This window comes from Megalopta genalis, chromosome 7 (genome assembly GCF_051020955.1).
Source record: "Megalopta genalis isolate 19385.01 chromosome 7, iyMegGena1_principal, whole genome shotgun sequence".
Taxonomy (NCBI): Eukaryota; Metazoa; Arthropoda; class Insecta; order Hymenoptera; family Halictidae; genus Megalopta; species Megalopta genalis.
This window is the reverse complement of record NC_135019.1, coordinates 18,436,621-18,462,287: the sequence shown is the minus strand read 5'-3', so window position 1 is coordinate 18,462,287 and position 25,667 is coordinate 18,436,621. Positions and strand designations below refer to the sequence as shown.

The 25,667-nt window shown below is 34.9% G+C and overlaps 2 protein-coding genes and 1 long non-coding RNA gene across 9 annotated transcripts; 2 read left to right on the top strand and 1 right to left on the bottom strand.

Moving 5' to 3' along the window:
* Positions 1 to 1,138: 1,138 nt before the first annotated feature.
* Positions 1,139 to 8,140, bottom strand: LOC117220401 (chitin synthase chs-2). 5 transcript variants are annotated; one of them, XM_076523677.1, is made up of 20 exons: positions 8,003 to 8,140; positions 7,373 to 7,619; positions 6,982 to 7,220; positions 6,581 to 6,880; positions 6,278 to 6,499; positions 5,829 to 6,185; positions 5,325 to 5,749; positions 5,007 to 5,253; positions 4,651 to 4,925; positions 4,354 to 4,564; positions 4,015 to 4,262; positions 3,732 to 3,924; positions 3,477 to 3,631; positions 3,067 to 3,366; positions 2,751 to 2,923; positions 2,321 to 2,636; positions 2,069 to 2,245; positions 1,831 to 1,998; positions 1,538 to 1,745; positions 1,139 to 1,461 (listed from the first exon to the last, which is right to left on the bottom strand). In XM_076523677.1, exons 2-20 carry the CDS (start codon positions 7,492 to 7,494, stop codon positions 1,235 to 1,237), a joined length of 4,563 nt encoding a protein of 1,520 aa, XP_076379792.1. In that variant the 5' UTR covers positions 7,495 to 7,619; positions 8,003 to 8,140; the 3' UTR covers positions 1,139 to 1,234. The 5 variants fall into 5 exon arrangements, with proteins under 5 accessions (XP_076379792.1, XP_076379791.1, XP_076379794.1 ...); XM_076523676.1 differs by having other exon boundaries at positions 7,373 to 8,068; XM_076523679.1 differs by having other exon boundaries at positions 2,321 to 2,630; positions 7,373 to 8,068.
* Positions 3,807 to 5,057, top strand: LOC143259852 (uncharacterized). Of its 2 annotated transcripts, XR_013033857.1 has the most exons (3): positions 3,807 to 3,947; positions 4,022 to 4,474; positions 4,722 to 5,057. It is a non-coding gene; the product is annotated as an uncharacterized LOC143259852 (long non-coding RNA). The 2 variants fall into 2 exon arrangements; XR_013033856.1 differs by having other exon boundaries at positions 4,022 to 5,057.
* A 352-nt stretch (positions 8,141 to 8,492) lies between the features above and the next one.
* On the top strand, positions 8,493 to 24,257 carry Naus (cortactin binding protein N-terminal like nausicaa). 2 transcript variants are annotated; one of them, XM_033470249.2, is made up of 8 exons: positions 8,493 to 8,792; positions 9,476 to 9,577; positions 9,703 to 9,933; positions 10,017 to 10,638; positions 10,793 to 10,888; positions 11,255 to 11,364; positions 17,766 to 18,134; positions 19,591 to 24,257. In XM_033470249.2, exons 1-8 carry the CDS (start codon positions 8,493 to 8,495, stop codon positions 19,603 to 19,605), a joined length of 1,845 nt encoding a protein of 614 aa, XP_033326140.1. In that variant the 3' UTR covers positions 19,606 to 24,257. The 2 variants fall into 2 exon arrangements, with proteins under 2 accessions (XP_033326140.1, XP_033326139.1); XM_033470248.2 differs by having other exon boundaries at positions 17,766 to 24,257.
* The last annotated feature ends 1,410 nt before the right edge of the window (positions 24,258 to 25,667 follow it).

The following is a 25,667-nucleotide window of genomic DNA, read 5'->3' as shown; positions in this document are numbered from 1 at the left end:
GACGTATGCGTGCGCGCGCGCGTGTGTATCGGTATGTGCTGGCTAGCTAGCTAACGATCGTATTAGTTTAGTAAGTCGTCGTTGTTAGAAAGGGAGCCATAACGAATACCGGCTTCGTTCTGATTCTCTTTTGGGTCTCTAAAGCAGCAACCTGCGCGCAGTGAAACCCGGGCACTCGGTATCATCCTCGGTTTAGAAAATGTTGCGAATTGCAATGAGTCGAGGATGATACCAAGCTAATAGCTGCAAGCTTTGAATTCTCTTCGATATTGATATTTTCTAATCGTAGATGATGTTATTATGCTACGTACATTGATAATTAATTTATAGGAATTTAATTGTGTTCCGTATACTTTTTCTACATTAGTCACGTCATCGTTGCTTCATCATTGCAAAAGTAAAGCAATGAGAGCGATCGAAATTTGACATTCGCACTCTGCTGAACCTTCCTCTTTCGAATGATATCAATAAAAAATTTGAAAAAGATGCTGATTTAAGATAGTTAAGTGTTACTCCATAAACCCGTTTTCGTCTCATTTTGTCGATAACTGTGTCCTCTACCGTTATCTCCACGCTAAAGCGTTTAACCCTTTAAATACACTGTTGCCGTGAATTCCCCTAAATGTCACGTGACTCCATTCATGACGGCATAAATGGACAGTTTAGTTAGATAGGTATAGAGGGCAGCGTAGCCGACTGACGTGACGTGACCAATCATAAACGTGAGAGTATGCCTGACCCCTGCTGTGTCCTCTACCCTTATTCTGCTGAACTGCTTATCCGCGATGTCACGTTTAGAATCACGCAACAATTGAGGGAATTTACGGCAACGGTTGCGTATTGTCTAACCACTGTCCAACACAAAGAAAGGAGAAAAGGATTAGAAATGGGAAGTGTCGTATCGCATTGATCTCGGTAGCTTCTACTCTTTTTCTCCTTCCTTTGCGGATAGGAAAGTAGAGAGGAAAGTTTTGAAAGTACTTAGAGCGCGCAAGCCCAGCTGTATATATGTACATATTATGTTCTTAGCATTTGTGCTTGAACATGACGGTACCAATCAGAATCGACTGTGTAATTGCGCGACTTTTACTAAAGGGTCACCAACACTTACTAATGGTTTTAATGATTCTTGAATATGTATTTTTTTTATTAGAACATTTTATTTAGAAAATTAGGTATTTCAATACATAAGAAGTTAAATAGTTTTATATGAAATTTACATTAAAACATTAAATTAATCTTCATTATCGTTTAGGAATGCTGGATTATCATATTCATGATTTCCTAGTGCTTTATCTATATTTTTAATATCATAATTTGATCTTCCCTCATCTTCACTATTATCAGATGTCGTACTTTGAGAAAATTTTCTCTTACGTCCTATTACAATTTCAGAGTGTCGCTTTTCAAATGCTTCTATTACATCTTTTGGTACATTTGGAGATACTACATTAGATAATCCTACAATAATGATTTGATAAATGAAATAATATGTCAAGAATATGATAAAATATAATAATGAATTCAAAATTAGTACCAGATTCAGCAGATTGTCTCAATTTTCTGTGAAAAAGAACTTCAAAATTACGAGACAGCTTTAGAGGATTTTGAGCATCTTCTATTAATTCTTGAATAGTTCTTTGACCTTCTGAATATGACATTCTATTTTCTACTGCATTTTGAAGTCCTTCTACTATGTGTCCTGCATGTTCAGTAGTAATCAAATCATCTGATACATCTTTTGTCTGAAAAATAAAAAAAATTCAGACTCTTAAATAATTTTAATGTAAACTACTAAATTATAAAACGGTAATCATGAAAGTATATTACCTTATTGCAGAAAAATAGATTTAATTTTACATTGGCAATAATGTGAGTAAATGTATTAAATCTGTGAACCAACATTGCTAAAAATTGAATAAATAAGATTATAACATATGCAATAATAAACAGACATCCTATTGGTTCCAGATGCATATATGTCCTTGTTATGTTCATCTGAAATGTAACATAAATTTTAAATCATTTTTTACTCATTACAAATCATTGTGTTAAGTAAAAGGCTTACTTGTTCTGTAACATCATCAAAAGTTATATCATATTTAACAGCAAAAGGCCATTGAAAGTGTAACACGTCCTTATTAATTTGTAACAAAAAAATTGCTACTACAAACAAAGTATTTAAAATAAAGAATTTTAATAGACACTCATTTCGTATACTTATTAATCCCTTTGCAATCTTTTTCTGAAAAAATTATATTTTTGAAAAATATAATTATTCATTTTTTACTCCTGTAATTAAGTTTTCATGAAAACATACTTGTTCTTCTACATCGTTTTCAATAGGATGTAAATATTTTGCTATTAATTGTTTCCAAAATTCTTCTTCTGATGTAGAAAGAAAGTCTATCTTCCCATGTTGCATATGCTTACTATGTAGCCAATTAGGGCTTACTAAATAATTGGAGTATTCATCATAAACAGTATTAGATGATTGTATTGAAATTCCACTTTCCAAATCTGCATTTGCATATAATTCATCATTGATAGCATGATTACTTTCATCATCATGTGCTTTAATTTCAGTGTCACTGCTTTCTTCTGCATTATCATTCGATATATCATTGATTCTGTAACTATTATTTATTAATTTAAGACTAACAGATTCATTCTAACTATTAATGAAAATAAAAATATAAAATACAATTTTTTTTTTATTACAACAATAATAATATATTTTTATTAATTACCTTTCTATTTTTTTTAAGCGGGTATTAATTTCATTTATTGCATTATAAATAGACTGTAAATATTCTTCTTTTGCTGAATTGTATTTACAACAAGCATATTTGAAAAAATTGCCAAAATTTCTTCTAAATTTTTCATTTCGTCCAGCTTGTGAATAATTAGTTTCTTCCGATGACTGTAATAGTGAAATTATAAGTAACAATCTATTTAACAAGTTATTGTATGATAAGTTTTATTATTTATGAACTAATTTTGAATGCCATTCTAAAGATTTTTTCATATACATATACAAAACCGTGTGGTTTTATAAAAGTATACCTTTATCTGTTGCTTGGATTCTCTAGTACCCCATGTAACGTTATGTACATTGAAGATGGAGTAAATAATAAGTAACATGTACATTGATGGTACTGTAATATAATAAATGATCCCAAAATTTAGACATGATATTTCATGTGGATGCATAAAACCTGTTAGCATAAATTGAGCGATTACAATAAAAAACAGAAGTGTGTTGGGTGCAAGACTTCCTTCTTCTGCTACTTCTAATAGTATTCCAACTAATACAACTATCATTACCAATCCATATAGAACAGTAATAAACTCAGCTACGATAAGCTGCAAAACATGATTATGTAGTTAAATTTTGTCAGAAATGATTAACTTATCATTTTTTTTAAACAGATTGAATCTAACTTACACATTAAGATAATAATTTAAGCAATTACCTGTATACGATTTTCACTGAAGAAACAAACTATTAGAAACACAATTATTGGAATTAGGTTGAACCAAAAACTTGTCCAGTTGTCTATTTGAAAAGAGGTGACAAATGCACCAGCCATCATTAAATAAATAAAAGATGGTCCAATAATAGTACTACCTACAAAGTAGTACTTAGTATTTAAATATAAGAATGAAATATATTTATTCTTAAATATGTTCTCTTTACATATTATTTCTTATTATTTTTAGTATGCTACCTGTTAATATCCATTGATATGCAATGTAGTGCCACGAGATGTCATTATTTAATTTTCTGGTTTCTTTTGATGTATTTAACAAGTCAAATATGTTAGCCATAGTGGATGGAATCCATCGTCGACGCTGAATATAAAAGTCTTTAAATGTTTCTGGAGCATGTGTATAAGCATCACCAGCTGCACAATATTCTACCTAAGGGAATATGATAAAGAAAGGTACAAAATTAAAAGGTTTATACAAATTAATTACAAAAAGATTTTCAAAATATAATATAGATTTTACTTTGCAGCCAGCTTGTAAAAGAAGTGTACAAAGCCATCGATCTTCTCCTTGATCATACTGAATATAATGCTTGGGTTCAGTTGATCTAGTTGCATATTTTGCTATGACATTATGTTGCATTAAAGCTTTTGCTCTGAAAAGAGAAAAACATCCAGGACTACAGAGTACCGAGCCTATAGTATGTTCTGTTGATTTCTGGAGCCAATGTCCTATAGCATATTCAAATTTTTGAAACCAAATCATTGGACCTGTGCAAAGACATTTTATTTTCTAGAAATTTAATAAATATAACATTGTACTTTGTTGTGTATTATAGTTTGTGGGATAGTATAAAAATACCTTCTCCCACTGGATGTATTCGTCCGCAGGCTGCACCTAATTTCTTATCTTTTTTCATTAAGTCAATTAATGCTTTAACAGCTACTGGTCGAAAATCAACATCACCATCTAATGTTAGAATGTAAGTATTTTCTGTAATTAATTCTTTACGATCAACATTGATTGATGGGTCCATCAAACGATAGCCAAGAAGATAATACATGTACATGACCTATGGTATACCAACATTAAATATTAGTTACATTTCATTGAGTAAAGACTGATTCCTTTGATTAATGCTAATGAAATTAAAATTACCTGGCTCCATCTTTTTCTGTGTCGTATTTTATTCTTATCTTTAAGATGCACCGTTAAATATGTTTTACCAGGTAGAGTCCAGATAAGTTGACCACCATAGGGTGTTGGATGCTTGGTTGGAAATAATGAACACATACCAAGATTCTTGACAGCTTCTTCCATAGTTTCCAGAAATGTTACCACATATTGGTTTATTTGTGTTTCATGTTCAAGATGATTACATGACCCAATACAACCATATATACAGCAAAATGCGTCGTCAAAAAATATGTGAGCTGAAGTAATGATTAAATTAGTTTCATTTAAATAATATGTATCATTAATTTTACAGAATATTAATTAGGGCTTTTACTTACTGTCCAGTTCAAAATAATCTTTAATAAAAATCTTATAATATTTTTGAGTAACTCTCATAGCACATTGATCCTTATCTAGTCGTAATATACTTCCAATCAGTTCCATCATTTCTTCTTTAGTTTCATGCCACATAGTAGCACATACATAAAGTTGAGTAGCACAAGCATTCTTTTTATTACTGACATTTTCTTCTAAAAATCCTGAATCAGACCTACTTGATCTTTCCATTTCTTGTATACTGGCAGCCTGAAATATGTTCAAAAAGTTTCAAAAGTTTATAAAAGCTTCAATTTATCAAAGAAGAGTGAAACAAGTACCTTGAACTGTGTAGTCAAATGAAAATGCTCTTCTTCTTCAATCATATTGTAAGTTTGATACTTTCTTTTATTTAATCCTATGAACTGATCAATCATTAGAGAATCATATGTTGAATTATAGAAAATTTTCTCCACTGGAGCAATTTTTTCTTTCTGATCAAACCATAATTGTAGTGAGATCCAAATTTGAGATAACCACCATACTATCCAGCACCATATGCGCCAGTTTAGGAAAAAATCTTTCATATTGCTGTATACAGGTTCTTTGAAAAATAGATAATCTGATAGTAAATCACGAAACGCACACGAATCCTTATCTTTTCCAATAGAAAACATTATTATTAGAAATATCGTCCCTGGTGTAACTAAACTTATTGGAAAAGCAACACTAAATTTGTGCATCTGTGTTTTATATGCAAATATAGCTGCAATAATATATTGAAAGTACTTAAATATTGCAAAGGATTTTTACATTGTACAATTATTATAAAATCTTGTACTCACCTATTCTATATATGAGAAAACCACAGAAAACTTGAATTAAAAAAATATTTAAAGGTGTTGATGTGTTTACAGTAGGGGTATAAATATCTTCTTGTTGAAAATTGTTGTCTTCAAAATGAAATTTTACTCCTTGTGCTTTTGTAGGGACAGAACAATTTAATAATGGAACTAATTCCACATTGTATTGATTCATTCCTTGAAATTCAAAAAATTCACTAAATTGAATTCCTTTAAACATTGAAATTATAGATGCACTTAAAATGAATATCAAACACCTCCAAAATGCTATGTATCCTTGCAATAAATGTCTACTATTTTCTAAATCTGTTCTTACTGCTGCTAGAAACCTTATAAACCCTGTTGATAAGAGATAAATGATTATAAAAATTCTGATATGCATACAAAAAATAGATTATATAAAGAAAAGTGTGGAAATTCAAAAATCTTACCACAATAACTATGGTCAGAAACATAATTGATCCACCAACGACAAGAAGATAATAAAAGTGATATAGGAAATATCCACATTAGTGCGTCATTTGTATTATAATGTAAAAAGGAATGTAGAATCAGTCCAGAACCCTGGGCAATTAATGCCAACACATCGCATAATAAAATTAATACGAACATTTTAGATGTTTCCACATACTTCTGATTTTGAGAAATTAAATCTGTAATAAAAAACAAATTTTTAAATTTAAATTCAATAAACTCTTATCTATCTATTAGAATATTAAAAAAAATTGACTTACTTATTAGAACAGGTATGAAAGACATACAACTACATATTGCTGCACCTTCTATAGAGTTGATCTTTGGAAGACTGTAGAAAAGCAAAAGTGCTAAACCAATTGGATGAAAAGTTTCCAAAACAAGGAGAATTGCTAGATTTAGTTTCTTAGGCATCTTTTCATTCTTTTTAAAAATATAATACCATATAGACTGTAAAATGTTGAAACATTCTGGCACAAGGAACATAAAGATGATGTACCATGACCAGATTATTCTACCCTTTTTGGAAATTTTTGCACCTAAATCTTCTTTGATCTCTGCTGTATTAATAATCATTACACAGTGTTTTTTAAAGTGTGAATCATTTGACAGTATATAACTACTTTTAAATATTACTATATGAATAACATTTACAAAATACCTGAGTAGGCATTACACAATTGTGTACATTGTTCTTCATCAAGCTGTGAAACTGCAAAGAGGACTGCACATTTGGCAATTAAACTACAGCATAGAATAATGCAGAAGATAATACCATACATAAGAAATTTAATAATGCGCATAACGATAACTAGCCATTTATGCTTCTGCATTGATGCACTTTCTTTTTTTATTGAATATTGTTTAAATATATCCCATGGTAAGACATTTTGTTGGACTCTAGAATCAAGCAATATAATTATAAATAAGTTTATTTTTTGTTACTGTAAATGACAGTTTGAATAGTAACATTTAAAAAATTTTAATACAAATAAAATGTGATTTTTTAATATAAATTTGTGAATAATTACTGATTAATTAAATTTTCTTACGATTGTTCAGATATTGTATGTCCATTTTTGGATTCCGAAAGATCGTCCTCGTAATTTTCCAAATCGGCAAATAGCGATGGATTTAAATTGTTAGTTTCTTCCAAATTTTTCATCGTGAACATTCAATTCTCCGACGGTGTTTGACTGTATATGCGGTGAATCATTTACTGCCGAAATTTTCATCAATTTATCGAAAACACGATAAACTGATAAGATTCCAAATTTGTCAAAAGTAGTTCATTGTTATCTGTGACCATATGAAAATGGGGAAATAGGGTATTATTAGGAGATAAAAAGTTCTTTATCAACATATCTCAAAACGCATTTTATTGTTTTTAAACTTATCAGAAAAGTGAAGCAAGAAGCACACTTTCAACTATTATAAATATGTAGTATTTTCAAAAATATGTTTGTAACAGACATTATTATTTCATTTGAAGTTACTTAATAAAATCCTGTTATGTCAATGACGTAGACAAAGTTATTATTTTAAATAAAAAAACATAGTTAACGAAAATAATAAATACGAAACAATATCTTTTAAATAAAAGTTTATACTAAAATAAAATTGTTATTTTATTGTACAAGAAGACAGAATATTTATACAAAACTAGGAAGAAAATAACTCACGGAACGCGAGCATAAGATTTGGACCGAAAAGATATTTCAAGTTTGCCGCTATTCGCGGTCGAAGTCGAATTCTGAATCGCTGTATTCGATAACAAATAATCGATAATGAATGATCTCGTGTGTAGCACCTTTCACGAGATAGGTTCCTATCTGTGAATTACGCTTTGTAGTTGATTTATCAATAATCGCGGATAACGTGAAATGCCGGATTAACTTGTTCGGCATCATTTAAGTAAGTTTGTAAAGGAATATAGGAGGCGTGAAACAAATGTGGAGCATCCCGAAAGCAGGCTCCGAGTTAGGACTGGGTTAGGTTGATGGCTGTTGAGGCCGGAGCCTTTCTTGTTCAAATGAAAGTATTAATACCCTAGGTTGAAACGGGTTTAACTGCGGTATACTTTTATCCGAGTACTTTTAGAGTACTCTGCCCCTGAGAGAGTTCATATTCTTCAGGGGTAGATCCTCTTTGGTAATTCGTTTTTCTCAAAAAATGGCATCGCAAAGTCAGAATGCTACGACTGTGAGTCCGAGTGTTTCACCGGCGAATGGATCATCCGGACCGACGACGACCTCCTCGGTCTGCACTACAAAGATGCAGTCGTTCACCTCTGCACCATCCTCACAACCTTATGAGCAAAATTCGTCACCATCATTATCGCCGTCACCGTCACCGTCACTGTCACCGTCACCGACACCGTCACTGTTACCGATGCAGGAGCAACAGCATCAACAAACTCTGCAATCCAACAATGTAGAGGCACTTGATAAAAATTCTTCGAATACGTTGAAAGTATGTATGCTCCCTTGTTACTTAGAACACTTTTAATTTGGATAACATATTTATTATTTAAAATGTATTTCAATGTCTAATTTGATCTGCTATATTTGACATATAGTATGTCTCATAACATGTGCAGAACGAATTTATTTTACGTTATTGTCACATGGTTTTAACATATCAAAAGAGTAAAAAAGTGTCATACAAATATATGTTCTATTTGACTTTGCTTTCAAGTTATAAAGAATTTGATTTTTAAAATCTCTATCTGCTTTGTATTTAAACACATGTTTGTAAATGTTTTACCATTGTTTAATCCTTCACAAAGTATCATCACAAGATTGTGTGTAAGATATTGAGTTTGTTTATAAATAGTTAGGTGGAATTAATTTAACCATCTTTTTTTTACTAAATGAATCATTGCAATGCAAAACCTGCTACAACATGAAAACAAAATACAATATATATATAATGCAAGATTATAGAACATAATAATTTCTTTCCTATAAAAACTTTTTTGTTTACTTGCAAAAAATTGTCACGATAATGCCAAGTAGGTGTAAAAAACTATGAAATTTTTTGGATGAGAATTGTTAATATAAACTCAATTTATTTTTTTCCTGCATATATTATAAGATAATCTATATATCAATTGATAATTTTCTTGGTGGTAATTTCTTAAATTTTTCTTGTAGCGTAATCCAAAAATGGAACTGAGCAAAAGTGATTTATTAAAGTTGTTAGGACATCTTGAAGGAGAATTACAAGCAAGAGATATTGTAATAGCAGTATTAAAGGTAAAGTTATTTTCTACAATCAACTAATAATATGATTCTAGCAAGTGACTTTAAAATAATATAAAACTTTATTTAGAAAGCAACTAATATTTTTGTTAAGTTTCATATTTATGTGCATTTTTTAGTCAGAGAAATTGAAACATCTATTACAAGCTCAATATATGAGTAAAAGCACAGATCCACATGCTGCACTTATTCGTGATATGGGGTTAATAGGAGACATAGGATTAATGGGACATGAATCAAATCAGATACATCAACAAGTTGCTAGTTTAGAAGCACTTGTACAACAACAAAGGCGTATGAAGTCCAGGATGACTAAAATTCTTCAAGATGCTGAACTTAGACACAGAGCAGTATGTTATTCATTTCAGATTTATGACTTTTTTATGTTATGAATAATGTTTTTCTTGTACAACCTTCATTTATTTCATTTTAGGTAGTCAAAGAACTAGAAGAAGAGAAACGGAAACATGAACACGATACTGCCCAAGGTGACGATATTACATATGGACTTGAAAAAGATAGGACACGCTTGAAGAAAGAATTAGAAGTAGAGAAACAATACAACAAAGGCCTGGAAGCAAAGTTAAAGAAAATAACTGAAACTCAAGACTCAGAGCAATCATTACACCAGAGAATAGTACGTGCTCTGTCAAGTGAAAGTAGAAGGTTACACATAAAGTATGTGGAGGAAAAAAAGAGATCAGAGGATTTGACACAGATATTAAGTGAGGAAAAAGTGAGAATAGATGCAATGGCTGAAGGACTTGAAGAAGAAAGTAAGAAGTCCTTACAGATGGAAGCAGAATTAGAAAAACAACTGGCACAGTTTGATATGGAAAGGCAGCAGTATAGGCAAGCTTTAGCAAAAGAAGAAAAGAGGGTGAAAGATCTCGAATTAGAATTAGAAAAACTTAGAAATGAAATGGACGTGTTAAAAGAATCTCAAACACGTGGCTCTCCAAGAGGAGTGGGTACAACTCCACCACCTCCTCCAGTCAAGCCAGCTAACTTAGTTGCTATACCTACAATTAGGCCTGCTAGTGTTCCACAAACAAGTATGTAATGTTACTAATGCATAATATGAAATGATAGTTAATATAATTCAATTTTACTGTTTGATATATTTGTAGCAAACGAAAAGTAATATGAGTGTTATTATATTTAGTGTGATTATTGAATTGATCGTTTAAAGTTATATTTTATATGCAGTTAAAGGCACAGTATTGGGCACTGGGACGCCAATGGTTAGTAGCAAAGTTGTTCAGCCCACTGCCACGGTATCTAGTGTTCCTGTCAGCGGTCCAAGTAAGAACAGCTCATCTTACTCTAAAATTGAAATAGTATATACACAATTAAAATATTTTGGACATACATATATATATTCTCTTCTCTAAGAGAATATTCCTCTCGTGTAACGATGGATGAATTAACAAATTACATATGCATAGTTGATTACAAAATTAAATGGTAATTGAAGTTCATACTCATAATATCATAGTATATTATGCATATATAGTGTTAATATGAGTATTACTTATCCTTTGTATTACATTGCGTTTTCTTTGTATAAAATTATGTACAATTTGTACATATTTTTAACATAGGCATTTATAAAAGTCAAATAGTAACGTTTATAAGGATCTGTAAAAGCTACTAAAATTTTTCTTATAGCTACTGGGATCGCTAGATCAGTAACTCCTGGACAGGCATTACGTGGGGTCACATACACATCCAACATTACGTCTACCAGTGGAGAGACTGCAATTTCTTCAGATACACAGGTAAATTATCCTCATTTTTCTTCCCATTCTACTTGAATTTGAGGATATCATTCATTATATATTTGTGTATACATTTACGAGAAGAACATTTTTTTGTATCTTTTGTTTCAACATATTATGTTGATTTTTATTATGTAATTATTTTTTACGCACTAGACTTGTATGAGATTATTAGAAAATGCATCATAAATACTATCATAATTAATAGTATGATGAAATGATGATACAAATAATTAATGAAGACAAACATCTACAATTTAAATGCGATATAAAAGATTCGATAAACTATACATATACGCTTAATTAGATACGAGATTGACTAAAAAATTCTGAACCGTAGATCTATACTATATTTTACAAAATATGACTATGTTGATATACTAATAAATAAATCAATGTGAATATTTTATTACTATTTTTATAGTTGACAATAGAATTTATTTTGCTATACATATATCAATGAAATACAGGAAGGGTATGTAAACTACGTGGAACTTCTATTATAATATGTATATCTTAATTGTATAATACATGAATAGAAACGATCATACAAGAAATATTTTCAATTATATTATATTATTTATGATAATAGAGTGCTTTAATTGGGAAACAATTAGAAATAATGCAACTTGATATTGTCTTATATACATACCATAATTGTATAAGATGTTCTAGTCTTATTATTTTATAGACTCTGAATGTTCTATGTAATATGTTCATTATTTATATAATTATTGCATGATAACAGTGATAATTATAAATAAGTTTTGTCGTCTTTCTTAGAAAACACAATTATTACGCATTATTTACTTTCCTTATTAGTTTTAATATAACAATGTAACAAACAGAAACTGCTTTGGGGCAAAACTGGTTCATTTCTTCTTTTAACACACGGGTATGTCATTGATTGTACTTATTGTTATAATGCAAAAGGAACAATGAGTACCATTACTAAGTTAGGTAAAATAAATGTATATATATATTTAGAATAATATTTACATTACAGTTAATAGGTACTTTTTACATTTTTATGCAACATACAAAGACTAGAATATAAAATAGGTAAAGCGATTAAGGCTGCTACTTGTGAGATACTTGGGTACCCGGATTAACGATAAGATACCAAAGTTTTTATAATAGTTTTTATAATAGTATCAAATAGTTCAAAGTAAATTTTTTAAATGTTTACAACGCAATTCATATCTTTTAAGGACAAAAAATCAAATTATTAAAAAATCAATTATTTAATTATTGCATTAAATGTTTTCATTTTTGTATAAAAATACTAACAAGTCTACATCTTCTGGTAATAGGTTCGTACATTCTGAATTAACGAAATTGCTAGCTGTGGAAAATAGTCTCTTAGAGCTGGCCAATGTTGCTGGTATAAATAATTATCTTTGGTGATGTTTGCTAATCTTGGATATTTTCCTTCTTTAAATCTATTACTATTACAAAATTAAATAGGCATTATATTTGCAGAAGTTATACGCGCAAGTGCTTGCTAGATCTTTTGTCTCTTAATGTACAAGATGTTCCTAATTTTTGCTACTTGCAGGAATTATCTTTGTGATTTGTATGTGATGATCCTGGTTATGATATTGATGGTTCATCATTGTCAGTATGTAATGCAACTGGTGAATTACATGTAACACATTTTTCATCTTTAGATTATTTCCAGATAAAAACTTTACATGGAGTCATTTATCTATTTATCCACTGAATCACATGAATTTTTAACAAAGACTGAAGTAAATTATATTAATTTGCATTTCTTAACACATCAACTGAATTTTTGAACATTGATACTAACGAATTATCAACACCAAAATCATCATATGAAAATAGTAAAGATAATTCGAAAAGTACTTACTCATATCATATTTATAAAATGTCTAGTATGTTTTATAATAATAAAACATTTCATGTCTAATTTCTACATGTGCATAATGAAATGAAATATTTAAATTCAAGATAAACCAATGTTATTATTTAAAGCATTGTAAGGTCATTACAATTTTTATGCTTTGGAAGATGATAAAAATGGGAGAACATTTTACGGCATTTGATATACGTAACTATTCAAGGAAAATCGTTTTCCTGAAGAGAAATGAAATACATGTACATGTGAAAAACGTTCTAAAGGTAGTAATTAAAATTAAAAGATTATTGTGACTGATGAAGGAAAATGTTGACTTGGTACTTTCATTACAAAATAAGGATATTAAATTAAAAAGATTAATTGTTTCATTGTTTTAGTATTTGATGAAAAATTAATCAAAACTTTATCTGGCTATGAGAGTATTCGACTATTTGCGTGAAATGGGATGTTTTTCTAATCGTGATTAACTGGGTACTCTAGTAAGTACCGGGCGAGTTGAGTAGAACTCGAGAAATCTTTTTTATCTTGAAACAGACCCGGGTACCTAAACACTAGGGTAGTCGGTGCTTGTCCTAAACTTTTGTAGAATCTACAAAGTGCATGTGATCAGTGAATTATAGGTATAACGATTACGTACATACAACTCATATAGATGTGTTGTACGTAGATTTTGTTTTAAATATTACGTTAGTTTTAACAGTCATTTAGTAATTATGTATTATATGAAAATATAAAATAGTAGTGCATATAGCAGCAATCAAGTTCATAGTGTACAGTTAGAGCAAAGATCAGATTCTCTCCTATTACCATAGGCTACATGACAGGAGCCTCCTTAGTTTGCATTATACACACATACATTTTTAATTATTTGTAAAATTTTATTCATACCGATCATACCACACTGTATTATTTTATATAAGTTAGTACACCGTCAGGTTTTTAACACGTTGAGTGCCATGTTGGTTATATATGAACAAATTCTTTGTTTACTTCGGAAATTAATTTTCGTCTTTTATGCAATAGTCGCTTAAATGAAATTTCTGTAGGATTTATACGATTTCAGAAAATAGAAAGAATAATCACTGTGATAAGTTTTAGTTCTGTAATCTGAAATACAATGATCAAATTTTCTTGATTTTGTGGGATTTTTCGAAGGTGATTGTTCGTCAGTCAACGTGTTAAACTGAATTGTATTATGCTATTCTTATTTTGTACATAAGATTACTATTTAGTATGTACATTGATTATTTCCTTAATTAAAAAAACTGTATGCAACTCACTTTTGAGCCTTATTTACATATTTTCCCTGCTTGCCCTCCTAATTGCAACCCTGTATTTGCTACTGCTAACTTTATATGGTTTGGTTGTATATCTATTATTTTCCTCGAATTTATTATAATGTATTATCCTAACAAAGAACGTAGATTATCGTTCTATCCACGATAGAGGACTCAAATTCTTCAAATACTCTATTGCCGATTATCTTTCGCTCGCCGAACACGTCTTGTATTACTTTTCCATGCTTTGTATTACAAATAACATTACCAAGTTGCACACAATATGTTAGTTCATGCTGGTATATTTAGATTTCGCTCACTGTTATCAGGAATCAACATCTCGGGTGGAACTAGCTAGATAAATTAAAACGTATACACTATACTTCACTTAGGTACCTAATATGGTCTTCATTTTAATTACTACCACTCTGTACAATTCAGGGTGGGTTATTATTTTTTCTTCTGCTTTGGATCGGTGTCTTGGTGTAATTATTCCTTCGTTTAGTTTTCTTTAGACGCCAGCTCTAAAGCTACAGCCGATCGAAAAACTATTGGCAGACTCAGATCTGTTCCAATAATGCAAGTTACAAAGATAGTATATTGATTATATTTCAGTTTCAAAGTACTTTGTCGTAATATTTCAAAGTACTACAAAAGCTGTCCTTTGTAACTTACATTATAGCAAAAAGTCCGAGTATGCCAGTATGTCTTTGACGTATACCTAGTGATGGGTCTTCAAGCAATCTCAGCTCTAATCGGCTGAAAAACTTGAGCTTGATTGGTTTGCAAAAAGTTGCAACCCTCCCACCCATATAAGCACCATAAGACAGTCAGGTTTTCGAAGGCTTTAGAGATTTAGGAAAAAGTCCTTTCAAATTCGAGTCTCGCGGAGTCTGCGGGAAAAGGAAGTTCAGAGATTAAAGCAACTTGTTTGTTTAGCTTTTGGGAAACCTACAAGGTAAAAAGTCTGAACCGTATGCGAATCCTTGGTCTTCTGTAGTCATTGGACCAACATTGTTAGGTGATTGTTACTCTCTTGAAAGCTTGATGACTATGTGGAAAGAAGGGTTACGGGTTCAATCGGCCATAGTCTAGCTTTTGAGTGACCAATCAGTGAAAAATCTTCAACCTCGCGAACCTTTGATATCTCTCCCCTTTTCTGTAGTCATCGGGCATAACGATGTCAGTCGGCGAGCACTTGTGCTCGCACGAGCTCATGAGGAGTATGCATACACATAGAGGTATGCGTCCACTTGAGAGTAAAACTTTTGAGAGTTGCTCTTTACTCTCGAGACTCAAGTTGCTTCGGAAACGCAGCAGTGTCTGTCTCGGAGAGTCTGGACGCCACATTCTGTCGCATAGTGATCCCTTCTCTCGAAAAGTTGGCCATAATTCATAAGTGCGTATGATTTTTATGAAAATCGATAGTTATGTTTTTGGGGTAGCTTAATTTGAATATGTTAATTTTAAACCAGTTTTGTGAGTAATTATGGTAAAAATATTTATTTTTCCGATTTTTTTAAAAATGTTTAGTGGGCAACGTGGTACAAATATCTTGTCTGAAGCTGTATTTACAGTGAAAATAATTTGAATTTTTATAGTATAAAAATATATTTACAGATATAGTTAATACAGTTATGTATATTAAGTTATATGGAGTTACAATTACATAGGTACAGTTAATTAGGAAACGCCCTAATTAATACTAATAGTAATATGTCTTTCTCTGTCGTTCCAGCTTCAGAATACACTTTATCCCTTTTACTACCTTTTGAGTCACAAATGTAAGTAATTAGGAAATTCATTAAAAACTGTGCAGCATTAACATTAAGATAGACGAAATCCTGAACATCATTTACGGAAAGCGTTGATGGCACTATTTGGCACATAAATACTTAAAAATTATAGTTAACATCTTTTTTCTACCGTTACGTTATTAGTATGACCACGATTTAGGAGATATTAAGGACGGAAGTATAAGACTTGATTCAAAATTATTTGACGTTGCTTATGCGCAAAGTTTATCCTTATAACATAAATTTTAATGCTAGAATGTTATACAAAAGGTTCCTTGAACGATAAACTTTAGCTGGACACATTAAAAATGTTATCATCTGCTAAGTTCTCACGGGCCACGAAAATTCGTCCACTTCGATGACCTGTATCTTAGTAACCAGGCACGATATTTGAAAATTTCGAATCGCATCGCATTTGATGCTCCGAAATGTATAAAACATACAAGGTGTCCCAAAGTTGTTCGAGTCAAATAAAATAAGTAATTCTCCTGAAGTCGTTTGGAGACGCTTCTCTTTAGCGAAAATGTTCTCCGTGGCTTTGCTAATTGTTAATTTTGACGAGTTATCAACGAAAACCACGGTCCAATCAGAGAGCCAGTACAGCTAGTACTTCGCCGTCTGATTGGTCAGTGTTTTTTTTGTTGATAACTCGTTAATAAAACCGCGGAGAACATTTTCGCCAAGAAGGATATCTTCGAATGATCTCAGGAATTACTCATCTTATTTGATTCGAACATTTTTGGGACACTCTGTATGTATGTTACCGCTGCTGTATACAGTAAATTCTCCCTAATTGGCGCTGAGATTGTACACAAAAATGGACAATTATTTGGCTCGTTTTTATAGTTATCGATTTTCAACAAGCTGCAAGGCTCGAATAATCATATCTCTTCTTACCAAATTGTCCATTTTTGTGCATAATCTGAGCGTCAATTAGGGAGAATTCATTGTACTTAGCAAATTGCGTTTTGGTCAACTTTTATTTTAGAAAAGGTACCACTGTGTGTCGTTGCGCTAATATCTATATTACATTTATAATCGATTGCGTCCCAAGGATGCCCATAGTAAGAAAAATGTCTACGCAGTTTATCGAGAGCAACTAACGCGAGAAATTCTCAAGTGGACCCACGACCTAAGAATTCGTATTCCCCTCACGAGTTCCTGCGAGTCAACCGTCGAGCGTCGTTTGCTTTGGTACACCAGTTACCCAGGTCTAGCCAAGAGAAAGAAAGAGAAAGAGAAAGAGAGAGAGAGAGAGAGAGAGAGAGAGAGAGAGAGAGAGAGAGAGAGCTAGGATTGGCGATTCAGGAAGCTCAAGTTTTTCGGAAGATGATGATACCTAGAGCGGCTGGAAGATCCATCGCTGTGGGTACCCTAACACATTGAGGCTACATCAAAGGGCTAGCTGCGTGGCTAAATCGGTTCTCGTGTGTATTCATTCCTCAGGCTGTAGAGAAACGTGTGGTTGTACCTGCTACCGTTAATCCTGGAGGCGCAGTAAAACTTATCCCGCCGACGCAAACTGCAGGCAAGCTCGGTTTTCACGTTGGCTCCGGTTCGACCGTTCAAGCATCTGGCATGCTGCCCTCGAAAAAGCCACCGATATCACGCGGGGTCCCTCCCCCAGTACCACCGAATAAACCGGTGGTACCACCTAAAAAGGAGGCCGCTTATCTTAGGAGGGCCGAATCCACGCAAGCGACACAGGATGCCGTTAAAATCGGCAAACAAGTCGCGGCGCATCCTGCTGCTGCACCCGCCGCACCGCAGGTCCAACAGGCAATAGCGGCCTTTACTCAAGCCTCCGAAGAAGAGGTTAGTAATGCAGCTCCTGTCTCCTAACCCTGCCACGTCTTCACATCTTTTTCGATTCAGTCGTGTTTCTGTTTCTTCCACCCTCCGGTGCACGGGTGAAGGTCACCCGCAGGGTCCGACGGACTCGATCATTCCTTTTGTCCAATCCGTAGACTCGTTTCTTGGCGACGGAGCCGTTAGTTTACCGTTAGTTGACTGTTTCAGAGTCGTACAGACAATTCCAAGACTGTGGAACAGGGCAAGAAGTATTTTCCCCCGTGCACCGGACGGTTCACCCTCTGCTATGATTCTCCAATTCTTCTCCGCGTAATAATCTAGTTCGAATTTTTCTGAGAATTACTCTACGATCGAGGAAAGCACAAGGAACTTGTTACCAATGCGTGTGTCCTTCTTTCCTCGACGCCCGACTGAATCTGAATTGGGGGTCGTAGCAGATTATGGCCGTCAGCCGTCTAGTTAACCGGAAATTGATAATGTAATATGATTTTAAGTAACGATACTGTAAACTTTCTTGTATCTCTTACACTTATTACATTTCTTCATTCTGTTAATAACTTTGGACGACTCATTGGGTTCCCAAGAAAGTTATCCTTCCTCTTTGCTCGGATGATCAGTGCGAAGGAGTTGTTTCTTCTTGGATGGATGGTTCGCCGAGGTCGCATTTCTCGTATCTTTTAACGTATTCAAGTTCGCGAGTGGCTATTACGCGAATTAGGGTTGCCGGGATGTCCGGGATTTTCATTGAGATTGCGAAATTCTAGGATCTCGAAATAAGCGGTGTTAACGATTACTAATTTCTAAAAATAAAAAGAGCGGCAGGAATTCTCGGGTAAATTGGGGTTTGTTAGCATGCGTTGTCTTTTTCTAAAATATCCTAATCTTGTACATATCAGCAATGATGTCTCTGTTATCTGGCGAATCGGGAATTGCTTAGCGACATCTAGAATTACGCGAGTCCCTGTTCCTAATCAAAGCGGTAGGGATTGTAGGTTCGAACAAATGTCTCGGACAAGCTATTTATATCGAAGGTGCCTGAACGTGTTAATGCATATTTGTGTTACCTCGTTCGACTGTCTCGCACTAACGCCTAAGCAATAAACGAATCAGATACTTTATGTAACGTTAACAAACTTTCTGATTGGGAAATAATGTTTTCTTTAAACCAGGCGTTCGTAAAATGATCTCTTTGAAGAGAAATTTACATGTAATCTAGCAACGAGCGAGATACTTGTTGACAATTAATTAAGGGCCGTGGGTCGCCGTCGTTTCGCCTGAGAGTTGCACGTTACATTATTCGGAACACAAACTTCTTCTTCTTTCGAATGTCGCGAAACCGTCCAAGAAGAATGCAACTGTGTCGGAGAGACTTTAATCGAATTCTTTTTTTGGGTGCCCGATGAATCGGAAATGTTTAACGTGCACGAACACCATTCAGAGCTCGTGAATATGATTTCAGACAAAGCCACGTTGATTTAACAACGGGTAGGAAAAAAAAAGAGAAAAACGCAGTAAGCATTATTACTAAAAGTTTAAGAAAGTCTGAGTCCTGTGTACCGTGTGAAACAAACATGAGAACAGAAATAACTAAATGATACTTAGGGTTAGCGTATTCGAACCACACGGAGCGGGATCTGTAACGACGTTTCTGAATCAACGAAACAAAAGAGAGAGAAACAAAGAAACGTGTATATTACCCGAACTGCTCCTTCATCGATTGATCTTACTTTTTTTTTGCGTATAATATAAGACATCATTAATCTACATCGCTAGATCTCAGTCCAGCCGGACGGAACCGAGAACGGAACCGCCGGTCATTATTGACGATCCACCATGAAACCATGCTTGTAACATTGTACTATAGCCGTGAAGTCGAATCGAAATCGGATTATTCGAATTATTTAAGGTAGACTCTTGTAGATTCTGTAGTTTATTAACTCGCGACCCGTTCCGAATTACGTTAAACAGAAACGGAGAAAAAGAGAAAGAGAGAGAGAGAGAGAGAGAGAGAGAGAGAGAGAGAGAGAGAGAGAAATAGAAATAGAAATAAAGAGAGAGAGAGTGTGTGTGTGTGTGTGAGTGTGTGTGTATGTGTGCGCGCGCGCACGAATAAAAGAGAGAACGATAGAGAGCGAGAGAGAAAGGAGAGAAGTCATTAGGTGAGTTAGTATCGTTGTAAACACGCTATCCGTAAGAAGGAACGATACCGTGGACATGAATAAATAAATGTTTATGCGACACAGAGAATTAGACCGTGTATCATGTTAACAATGAAGAAACAAATATTAAGTACTTTTAGGTAGGGAAAAATACGACGGGGTCATTTAACGTTGAAACGTCACGAGGTAGAATTTCGTTGATGTGGTCATGTTCGTTTTGTCCCGGCTCCCTTGTCCTCCCTCTCCCCCCTGTTACCATACCATCGATCATTGATAGGATATAAAGTGTGCGTAAGACACGATTGATAGACGCGACTTGTCGGCGTAATCAGGTCCACAGTTGACCGCGGGGCACAGCAACATTGATGATACCAGGTTGTTGCACAGAAAATTGCCACTTTCGCTAATGGTTATGCTTGATTCCACTTTTGCGAATGAACATTGTTAACGGAGGTCGTGTCTTTTGAAAATCGAAACATATACTCCGCTGTCGCGACAACAGTGTTTGTACACCGGTGATATAATCAGATACGTTTTATGAAAGCAAGCCAAGGCAAGAGGACCTTGAATATTAGATCGTTTCCAATTCGTAATTCAATGTCGTGAACCTTCAATGAGATTTCTATAACGTTCCGTTATGAATAATATCCATTTTTTCTGAAACTTACACTTTTGTACGACTTACAATTGAGATCGGTAGGTTACGTGTTTTCGATTATTGTGGAAACTGTTGACTTTGTGTACAGGCTGTTCCACCTGAAAATTGTCACCTCTTACGGCTGAACGAAAATAGTATAAACTTCAAGTAACCTCGGCTCCTAAAATTTTTCATTCAGTATTAGAATTGCATCGGACGAGACATTTCAGGTTCTAGATACGCTTGTTGAAGATTAGAAACGATAATCCGTTTATATTCAGATACAGGGTGGATAATATAGGGATAATACAGGGTGGAACACCCTGTATTTTTTTGAACCAGTCGGCTTCGTACGAAGTCGTTTTCATTCGAGCTATCGAGCATTTATAGTTGCTAGACGATTCCGAGTATAAATTGTCTCCGAGACAGGTGGTAATTATTTGTAACTACGCTGCGAACGTTTATACGAATATACATTTTTTATATACATATTACTATATAGCGATAATTTGCAGATACCGAGGTCAGACAAGCATTTCCTTTTCCGACTAAGCGAGAGAGAGAGAGAGAGAGAGAGAGAGAGAGAGAGAGAGAGAGAGAGAGAGAGAGAGAGCATGATGAAAGGGTATGCTAACTTTTAGATCGTCGCCGGATATGCGTAAGAATTCACAGTGCACTTACTGACTCAGCCCAGCAATAAATATACACTAAACAAGTTATTTCGTTGGCAAAAGTGCGATTGGAGGAATCAATTGAGACGAGTGTCGGCCGATTCGCGTGCAGCAAATTGGTAAATCCTGAACTCGATCGATCAGACGTGAAATGACCCAAACAGAGGAAGAGTGTGTATACTATAATCACTGCCTTGCCTGGCGTAATTGCGTGCATCGCCAGTATACAAGCGTATAATAATGTGCGGGTGCGAATTTCGAGCAGATTTATCCGACGACGTGTAAGCGACGGCGTTCGGAGGCGAATAAAATCGATCGCTTTGGCGTTCGACGAACAATAGACGAGATAAAAATACGATCGCATAAAATTCCGTATAGAGAACAAAAAAAAAAGGAAAAGAAAAGAACCACCGGATCGATCGGCTGTCTTTCCTGACAATACTTCTCCGCGAAGTAGCATTATTTTTTATTCGCGTGACCGACGTTGTCCACCGAACACGGCTACCGAGACGCAGTTGTAAATCGTGCGGACAGAGCCGGCCGCGTAGGAGGCAATTTATTTTCTACGGGTTTCTATATGAACACGTCACCGATGATTTGAGGGCAGACAGAGTTTTCCCAATGACGTGCGGGCCAGTCGCGTAACGATGTTAAATATTCAATTTAGTGATATGGAGTAGCGAACCCGCAGTGTTCCCCAAAAAGGCGCGTTGGCGCCGATCGAACGGATCGCGAACGGAACGAGAGGATTCGTATTTCTCATCCGGAAAGCGAGAGCCGACTGCGCAGACAACTCTGGTCTTGTTTCTCGTCTAATGAAACACAGCGCCTCTCGCTGTACGCTGAAATGTTGCTCACCGCGTTGCGGGAACGTATGTTAGAATCAAAAGTGATAGAATCAAATTTCGAAGTGTTGCTGAAGGATCTGAAAATTATTAGCGTAGTCCTACCTGTCCCTACGCTCTAGCAGATTTATTGCCAGCTTGGGACACGACGTTCTACCTGTATGAAGCGAGCGGAATAGATAGTCTGTTAGCTCTATGTGTGCGTGACGTTCTCTGCCCCCCCTAGAGGCCAATTTAGCATGCTACCGGGGCGAAGATTGATGTCACGGGGTGCAGCAAGTGTCTCAATTTTGACGACTTATACAGACTGGTAGCGAAAGATTGTATAGCACTAAATACGTACAATGTTATCCAAATCGGCATCTTCGGATTCGGATAGAACGCGGATTAATCATCGTAGGACTTTGCATTTAAATAAGAAAACCAGACGGATCTCAGATAATCCGCGTTTCCTATCGGTCCGAAGACGCCTCGTGACCCGTTTGGATAACGTTGCGTTTAAACAAATTCATTGTACATTTTTGCATGCGCACTCGGTTGTCACTTCCTGGACGGCCCTCGTGTCGGTTCATGGAATATTCATCGTGCCGGCGGCATACAGAACGGCTTGTGTATCGCGATTTTCATCGTCGGAGGGGCGAACGGTTCACGAACAATGATCGCACGAGGATAAAAGAATAATTTTCGGCTTGGAAATCCTCTCGTTCGCCGTGGTACAGCGCATCTTTCGAAACCCCTGTAAGCAAATTTCGTTCCCACAACGTAGAGTTTATAACAAGGACATGAATAAAATTATTCCGTTTGTACACAGAGAAAGAGAGCGAGTGAGCGAGCGAGTCGGATGCGAGAGAAAGGGTGAAACAGAAAAGAGACAGTGAGAAAAAAGAGAGAGAGAGAGAGAGAGAGACAGAGAGAGGGAGGGAGAGAGAGAGAGAGAGAGACCGACACACAAACAGAACACATAAATAAACAGTTTCTCTTGTATAAATTATAAATGGATGGAATTACGTTCTCATAAACTGTGAAATTATGTACACGAAAGAAAAATGTATCGAGTTATTTAAGCATGTATCTCATCTCCTCTCGCGCGCAGAACGGGGCGACCGTGATTTCAGCGGGACGTGTGAACATATTCCCGGCGGATAAGAACGGTTACAGCAGCGATTGTCCTTTGTGCGAGGTTTCAGATTTCTAATTGCCAGCCGTCCGTTCCGGCGAAGGGTTTTTGGGAATTCTTTTCGTATCGAATGCGTGCGGATACGCCGTGCGATTTCACAACGTTCGCGCGCGCAATCTCCCTCGATTTCTTCACGGTTTGGGAATACTCCGGAGCCATCCGAGCTGGGATGCTCGCGCAATCACGGTCGGGTGCCAAAGTGGACATTAGGGAGCGAAATGATCGTCTTAAGTATACCCTGTTGGATGGGCTCTTACTCCGACCGGCAGATTCACGCGAATAACAGATTGTAAAATTGTCGAAGATAATGGGTAAGTTCGTCGCCGTTCGGATAGGAAATGGCGCGGGCAGTTTCTGCGAGTGCCACGTGAAATGGTTGATTTCACACTTTCAGCCGCGACGATGATTAACGAAATTTTTCCGCGGTTGTATTAATGCTCGTCTTCTACATCCTTCGAGACACCATTTGTCATTTCAATTTGCAGATCTTCGATAGGTCAGCTTGCGAAAATTGTATCTTGTTGGATTCATTTACTACTGATCATTGTTATTAACTTTGCTCACCTTTGTCGATGAAATTGTTTAACGCTTGAACGGCGGACCTTTTTAACAAAAATATAACCGAGTATGCTTAGGATTATTTATAATTTTATTTATAAGATCTGTTTTGTGTTTGTTTCTTGTTGTATTTGTCGTTGTGCAACATCTAATTAGGACATACAGTAAATACTCTCTAATTGTCCTTCGACTTGTAAACAGAAATGGACAATTTTGGAACAGCAGATATGATTATTCAAGTCTCGCGTCTCGTTTTTATAATCGCCGATTGTCAACTATAAAATAATCGTATCACCTCTTCTCAAATTGTCTATTTTCGTTTAGAAGCTGAGGGACAATTGGGGAGAATTTACTGTTGCCTTTAACGCGAGAATGTCGAAAGGATAGTTGAAAATTGTATCGTACATGTGCAGTAAATTCTCCCCAATTTTCCTTCAGCTTATAAATAAAAATGGACAATGTGGGAAGAGGGAAATCATTCAATTATAAAAACGAGCTGCAAGACTCGAATAATCGTATCTTCTCATCTCAAATTGTCCAGTTTTGTTTACAGACTGAAGGAAAATTAGGGAGAATTTACTGTATACAGATCGGTGACTAGTAACGAGAAAGGTAGCAATTTGTTGGCGACCCCCCCTGGCCATTCCCCCGCTGCTAGTGATTAACACTAGATTTATATGGAACCCGTCAAAATGACGGGTCACTAATTTTTTAATATTTACGATTATTCATATCGTAAAGATACATTTATGAGTTATTTATTCAATTTATATGTTACTTACCATAATATATGGTATACATATAATTATATATATATATATATATATATATATATATATATATATATATATATATATATATATATATATATAATTTATACACATATATTATATATATTATATATATATATAATTTATACACATATATTATATATATTATATATATACATATAATTACCGTAATATATGTTATAAACCATAACACTTGTTAAAAATCAGGACAAATGTCTTATTGTTACTTTTATAAACTAATATAAAACAGCTGTCTTTTGTGCTCCGTAAATCTAGTGTTAATAATATCTAGGCGATATTCTCTCCCTCGATGATCAGACTCTAAGGGATGCGCGCAGGTTGCGTGGCCTACTCGATGACGATATTGCTGTTTGCCGAAGCTGCTTTTGTGTTGCCGCCGTAGTGACTTCGTCGTGTGTCGCTCGTGCGTTCCACTGTTCCTGATGTATCGAGGCGATCGTAGGAGCGTGTTGTCATCTTTATGTTGCGCGTTTGATGGCGAGGCGTCGTGACGCAGCGCTTCTTTATTGGGAACGCGTTGCTCGCACAGTCGCCGTGGTGAGACAGCGAGTCGCCTTCTAGCCTTTATCGAGCCGTATATTCTGCTGTCCTAGCGTGGCCGTTCGAACCGGACGTGGAAAACGGCGCGTTGATCCTTCGCGAGACCGTCGATCTGTTGACGTCGTTGTTGTTGACGT